Here is a 7,369-nt window from a genome sequence, read left to right on the forward strand (position 1 = left end):
GTGAAAATCCTGATGCGGCCCACCCTCACCTAGATTCTGTCTCCAGCGGCCCCCGGCTGATTTGAGCTTGAGACCCCTGATTTAGAGCAACTGTTTAACCTATTAAAGATGTTTCTGGATGGTGGGAGGAAGCCAGAGTCCCAGAAAACTCATGCATGACCGTGATAGAACATGCAAACTTCACAGAAGGTGCCCCAGATGGAACTCGAACCAGGGGCCTTTTTACTGGGAAACAAGAGTGCTAACTACTGCACCACTGCAGCTCATATCATTTTTTAAATGGTATTTTAAAAAGTCAGCATCAAAAATGCACTGATCTAATTTTTTGTCAGACGAAAAGATAATTTTTGTTCTGTAAGTGCAATGAAGTCAATGTGGAGTTTAACCACTAATGTATTTAGATCAGCTTTTAGGAGAACAATAGAGATCTTCATCTTTTTCACAAATTAAAGTGTTATAGAGCTAAATTTGAATCATTTTTTATTTAACAAAGAGCTTCGGATCTGTTTGAATGATCAAAATAGTACAAAACAACACATAAAACAGTGTCTGACTGCATGGAGATCATTTTCTTTTTACAGAAATATTCCAGCTGTTCAGACTCATAAAACAGCCAGACATGACAAGACACAAGACAGCCGAGAATTTATGGGGCTTCACTGCAGACATGAGCTAAGCTACAAACAGCGAAAGCAGCATTTACATGTTTGTAAGTTTAACCTTCTGGAACCTAGGGCCTAAAACTCTGTTTTTGTTTACTTTTGAATTTACTTCTGTATTTTTAATTTAACATGCTTACTTGATTTAATTTTAATCAGCATAACCTCTCCTATGTGACACTGCCTTTATTTAGTCACGTTTCCATGTTCTATTCACACATCAGACATAAAATCATGAAAATACAGAAAATTCAATCTGGAAAAATTGGATTCATTTTGCTGTGGAACCCCAAAAATGTTTAACAAACTGTTTTTACAACATAAAATGAAAGTTTTAGGTGTAATTTCTTAAAAGCTACAAGTAAACAATTTATTAATTAAACTACAATAAATTTAGTCAACAATCTAAACCACCTTTTTTTAGTGAAAATACAAAGAAAAAAAAATTCCAGGTGAAATTCAGATTCCTTATTTTGGCCACATATTTGAACAGTTTCTGTTGGTAGAGGAACATCACAGATCTCACCGCTCCATGATGTGACCTTTCATATGTTCTCATACAGACAGTAATAGTACTCCAGTCTGTCTGTGTGGCTTTAGCTTCCAGACAGCCTTAAAAAATAAAAATTTCTCTCCTAAACGCACTGCTGTCCATTTGGCATTTTTCCTGGAATTCTATTTTTTCTCTTTTCTTTTACTTTTTTTTCCCCTCAAACTTTCTTTGTTGAGTTTGTGAGAAATAATAAAAAAGGTTCTAGGGAGAAGTTTGATCCAGCTGGAATCTGCTCTCAGGTGGGGGCGTGTCTGTTTACTCTGTGCTTTTTCTCTTTGTTTTTGAGTTTACGATTGAGATTGCTGTAATGTCAGATGTAAAACATTCAGTCTGTATAAATTTGAAAAAATCTTCGTCTCTTTTCTTTTTTTTCTTTTTTTTTTTTGTAAAATGCATTTTTTTAATGCATTGGACTCTGTTAATGAAAGTGTAATAATAAGTGATTAGACTACTAGGTTGTTTGAAGCCTTTTTTCCAACTAAGAAAAAAACGGACCAAAAACAAATCTGCAGATAACAAGTTGAACAAAGGTTATTTTGCTGTTTTGTTACCGGTCCGGCCCACTTGAGATCAGACGGGTTGAATGAGGCCCCCAAACCATAATGAGTTTGACACCCATTTAGACTTTTTTTCTTTGAAACAAAGTTTTGCTGCATCTGATCAAAGACAAGATGTCAGAGGCGCATTTAAAATCTTTATTTGCTTTGTTGATGACCATGGTATAAGCAGGACAATGACCTTCAAGGTTAATTTTATTGGTAATTTATAGACAACCTGAACGTTTGATGTGAAGCGGAGGATGGTTTCTTCCAAGTCGGGCACTATCCCAAACGTAATAATAATAATGGATTAGATTTATCAGCGCTTTTCAGGACACTCAAAGCGCTTACATTGTATATCCATTATTCATTCACACCTCATTCATACTTGGTGACGGTAAGCTACTACTGTAGCCACAGCTGCCCTGGGGCAGGCTGACAGAGGCGCGCCTACGGCCCCTCTGACCATCACCGGAACATTCATACGCATTCACACACCAGTGGAGCCATACTGGAGGCAAGTAGGGTTAAGTGTCTTGCCCAAGGACACAACGACACTTGGCTGGCGGGAGCCGGAATTGAACCGCCTATCCTTCGATCATTGGCCGACCCGCTCTACCGCCTGAGCCACTGTCGCACGTAACTAACAATGAAACGGATATATGCAAACATTTCTACACAAGCAAATCAAACAACACAAAAGGTGCCTGTTATATCCTCACAAAAGAAAAGAGAAACAGATTCATGGTGTTTATAGGGTTGTCATTCTGATCTTGGGTTCTTTGTTCATTAATGTTTGACTCTGACATGAATTATGAGACTATTCTACATCGTTTTGTTTGAACCAAAGCTGCTGCACCACCTTAAAACTCAAGGAGCTGCTATCCTGGTTAAAAAAAAAAAAAGTTACACAATGAATGATGGGGTTGATGGATGGTTGGTGGAGGAAAACCCAGGAACAGGAAGGACTTGATGAAAATAGCCAGAATACTTCAAAAATATTTAATGAAACCATGAGTGTGAAACTTACTCACAGAAACAAAACCCTTGAAAACTTTAAACCAAGAGGCAGTTTTTTAATAAAGATCTTTATTATTCTGTTCCTTGTTATATACATGGGTGGCTTCATGTACACATTTGTTAGTTGTAAAGTTAATCAGTTGTTACAATTTGTCACAGAAAGTTGTTGAAAACACTATTTATCCAATGAATATACAGGAGAAGTTACATCTTCTGATGAATTACCACTAGGTTTTTATCATACATTTCATTACATTTATCGAGGAAACACTCTTTAATTCGAAAATTAGAACCAGCAACAATCTACTGACATATTATTATAAAGCTTTATTAATAAAGAGATTTAAAAAATATAACAACCTTGATGTGGTTTCTTGTGTAATTTTAGTTAAGGGTCACAAGATAGTAATATTAATGTGATCCAGAAATAAAAAAGGAGAAAAATTAACCTAATCCTTATATGTTTTTACAACAAGTTCCATTAGTTTTATTTTTTCCTTTCGTAATTTTTAGTTTTCATGTATTTGTTTATTGGTTGATGTGGATCATGTGTTGATGTGAATCCTCCCTCAGTGTTTCATTAGCAGCTGTAACCACAGAGACTCTGATCAAACAGGAATGAACAGAATCCATCTGATATGAAGCTGTGCTTTGAAAACCACTTCCCTCCTCTTTGAAGAGTAGTCCATATCTGTCTTCAGGTTTTTGTACAGCCTCTTCTACACTTTGGATCACTGTGGTGTGTCTACAGCACAGTAGTAGAGAGCTGTGTCTGCCAGAGTTAACTTTGTGATGATCAGTTCAGTTGATGTGTCTGTTGTTCTGGATTCATATCGATTATCTGGAATATGTTCAACTGTGTTACGTTTTCCTCCTTTCCACAGAATAAACTGAGGAGCCTGAAGGTCAGAATCATGTTTGTACCAGTGAAGTTGAGGATGGCTGTAATATGTCTGATAGTTACATTTTAGTGTAACAAATTTTCCTTCAGTTCTTGGAAGTCGATCCTGATCAGGAGAGATTGTGTCTCCAGCTGTGAGTCCTGGAAAAAGTGGAGAAAATGAAGCCATTAGATGAATGAGATGATGAGTTCAAGCAAACTTGAATCTCTGTTCTTAAACTCACCTAGAATGTGAGATAGAAGCAAAAAGAGGTAAAGCAACATGTCTTTGGAGTTCTTGAAGCCACACAGACAGCAGATGAACTCTGTTCTTCCACTGCAGCACAATGAGGAAGAAATAATGTCACTGGATGATCTGAAGTTCAGTGGGCGGAGTCAATGAGATCAACTCAGCCAATCAAAAAAGTTTAGTGCTTCTACAGCAGCTCTGTGTCTGATCTTTTCTGCTTTGTTTTCTATTTCCTTCAGTTTAATAACTCAACAATCAGAGTATTCAAGTTGTCTTTCGCTGTCTAGTGGATGTTTAGTATTATTTTTCCTTCTCCACCGATCACCAAGCTGGGAGGGAGGCTGAAAAGCAGCCATGAAGCTCTGCTCCAGTGGCAACTAAATTCCAGAGTGGGAATTACATTTTAAGCCTGACCCTGCTGTCTGGCTGGCCAAGATTGTTTAAAGCCTCTGGTTTCCCCCTCTTTAGTTTATTCTTGCTTTTGCATTTTGTTAAGTTTACTCAGGTGGTTTCTTTTATTTTTCTTTTTTTTAACCAGGTGGTTTCTTTTTGTATTTTGAGTAGTAGTCGTGTTTGTTCTGTTTTGTTACTTATCTGACTGCTATAAAACCTGAGAATTTAAGTTACCCGTTAGAGTTTCAACCATTGAGCCTTTTGGTGATTTGTTAGTTTCCTTTGTTTTTGTCTTATGTTGACACCTGCCACATGTCACCCTAATAAACAACTGTGTTGAAATCTTAAGCCTGCCCAGTTATTTATTTATTTTTTTATGTTTCACACTTTTTTCCTCTTTTCTAATGAAGGACGTAACACACTTCTTAAAATTGAAATTTCGATCTTTTTATTACTGAAGGATACATCAAAATTGCTTCTTCACATTGATCTATTTATGCTTTAAAGCACCATCTAGTGGATATTATGCAGTATTGTGTTGTCTGCAGGTTTTTGTACAGAGTTTTGTTGTTTCCTGTCACTGTGGGCCTCACAGCACAGTAGTACACAGCAGAGTCTGTCACTGCAGCAGAGGAGATCTGTAGATTTATCAGTTTATCAGCAGCTTTCACTTTATGAGAACATCTAGGATCAAAACTTTGTATTTTTTCTTCTGATCCGAAGTGAGAGAAGAAGAACTCTGGAGGTTTTCCTGGAAATTGTCGATACCAAAAGTAAGAATCACTTCTTAAAAATTTGGGATATCTGTAGGACAGAGTGACAGAAGCTCCTTCCAAAGTGGACTCTTCCTTCTTGACTGCAGTGAGTTCTTCACAGCTGACATCTAAAGGAAGAGAGAAGTCAGATCAGTGATGGACAAACATCAAATGCTGAAATGTATCTTTGAAAGAATCCATCAACCTGTTCCAATGACTAGAAGCAGCAGAGTGAACACAGATGTCTGCACAGACAGCATGTTGGAGAAAGATGATGTTTGGCTTTTGTGTGTTGAACTGTGTTAAAGTGGAAGTTTGTGTCTCTTCTATAGTTCACTAACAGCTCAGCTCCTCCCTCAATCTCTCTGTCAGTTCTTTCATCTGTTCTTCCTCTTCTCTCAGCTCCTCTTCCTCCTGGTTAACAGTCTGCTTACAGGTCTGATGTTCTTTATTGATGAATACTCAAAGACTTCAGATGTTCTCATGTCTGTTCTGTTCAAAGAATTCTATACTGAAGCAGAGGAACTTTTAACTGTGCTCCTTTGTTTCTGTTCATAGATCCTCTAAACTTGAACTTGATAAAGTTTGTAGATTGAACAGACCTCTATAATGTTTATACTCTGATTTGGCACAAACCCAGAAAAATATAAAATCACAATTAGCATATTTAGCTTACTTTTATCATCGAAGTGAAGATTAACATTGACTTTAAATTTAGCTAATTGAATGTCACATGTATTATAATTCACCACTTATCTTAAATTCACTTGTGACCCTTAACTACATTATGTGACATTTATTTCAATTCGGTTTATTAATAAAGCTTAAACATTTTTATAAAGTTCAAACTGAGGTTTTTCTTTATGTTCCACACAAAAACAAAAAATCCGAAACCAAACCAGAGTTTTAATTATTTCTGTATTCCAGTTCAATCCAGGTAGATTCAATAAAGCAAGATTGTCTTAAAGATATAGACCAACAAATTAAATAAAGAGCTTCGGGTTTAATCCCTGTACTGAACACAAAAGTCATGGAGAAGAGAAAAAATTCGAATCCAATCTAAGTTTTTTTTTTTCAAATAAGTAAATCACACAAAAAATGTCCATAAACCTAAATTCCTATACAAAATTTAAAAATAGCACTCATTGCTGTAAAAAGTATATAAAATATCTACAGAAAAAACTGATAAAATCAAAAATGATGGATTGAATTAGTAAAAAGCTCCTTTATTCAGTATTAAAACAAAAATAATAAATAAATACAAGTTTCATAACAGGAATAGTACCCCCCCCCCCACCCCAAAGATTCCAAACCAAAGATTTAAAAAGTAGAAAAAAGATAAAACTGAATTTCTCCAGAATCTGGAAGTGGAGTGTTAGATAAAATTTTACTTTCTGTGCGTGTGGTGCCCTCTAGTGGAGATTATGGAGAAATGTGTTGTTGAGCTCTGCAGGTTTTTGTGCAGAGTTTTGTTGCTTCCTGTCACTGTGGGCCGCAGAGCACAGTAGTACACAGCAGAGTCTGACACATGAAGATTCTGGATCTTCAGAGGAACTGATTTGTCTTTGACTTCAGCAACAAATCTGTCTTCGTGGAACTCTGGAGCATTGTCTTTTGTTCCATAGGTATCACGTCTTAACATGTACTTTGGGTAACTGTTCACTTCTTGTTTGTACCAGAACAAATATGGGTTTGAAGAACTGGTCTGAAAGGTGCAGTTGAGTGTGACAGAGTCTCCTTCAGCAGCAATGACTTCTCCTCCTGGTTGGATCACTTTGTCTTCTCCTTTACACTCTGAGGAAGAACAGAACATGCAGAGGAAGAGATGAATCAATAAAGATGATTGATTGAAGGACAACAATCAGCAGCTTGAACAGCTCTTCATGTACAGCTCAGTAATGTGTTGAAGTGTTTGAAGAGGAAACATGTTGATCTTTGTGTCTTACCAAAGAAAAGAGCAGCAAGAAGAATCCACAGCCAATGTTCCATCTGTACAACAAGGTTTCAATCAACAGGAGAAACTAGCTGATGTTCAACATTCACTCTGACAATTGTTCTCTTCACAGCACCACTTCTTATTGACTGAATGTTGAACACAGAGCAGGAGGAGAGCCCCGCCCACTTCACTATGTCGCCCTCTGGTGGAAGATAGAAGCTGAATTTAGTGGTGGGTAAAATTCCAGAATGAATTGTTCTCCTGTGGCTCTTTCGTCCCTCAGTTACGGCTCCTTCAGCAAACTAAAGTCAGGTGGTTGTACAGAAGGGAGGAAATGAAATACTTTACTGCTAGTCTGAAATAAGAATGTGAAGTGTTCTTTAC

The 7,369-nt window shown here is 37.0% G+C and overlaps 1 long non-coding RNA gene and 1 gene segment (V, D, J or C); both read right to left on the bottom strand.

Annotated features, from left to right (window-relative positions):
- Positions 1 to 3,252: 3,252 nt before the first annotated feature.
- LOC118598264 lies at positions 3,253 to 3,949 on the bottom strand. Its single transcript, XR_004947384.1, has 2 exons — positions 3,897 to 3,949; positions 3,253 to 3,813 (listed from the first exon to the last, which is right to left on the bottom strand). It is a non-coding gene; the product is annotated as an uncharacterized LOC118598264 (long non-coding RNA).
- A 2,228-nt stretch (positions 3,950 to 6,177) lies between these two features.
- Positions 6,178 to 7,038, bottom strand: LOC118598262. The segment is given in 2 exon segments: positions 6,178 to 6,843; positions 6,996 to 7,038. Coding segments are annotated over 2 exon segments (450 nt in total).
- Between the last annotated feature and the right edge of the window lie 331 nt (positions 7,039 to 7,369).

The sequence above is a fragment of the Oryzias melastigma genome, unplaced genomic scaffold (assembly GCF_002922805.2).
Source record: "Oryzias melastigma strain HK-1 unplaced genomic scaffold, ASM292280v2 sc00267, whole genome shotgun sequence".
Lineage (NCBI taxonomy): Eukaryota > Metazoa > Chordata > Actinopteri > Beloniformes > Adrianichthyidae > Oryzias > Oryzias melastigma.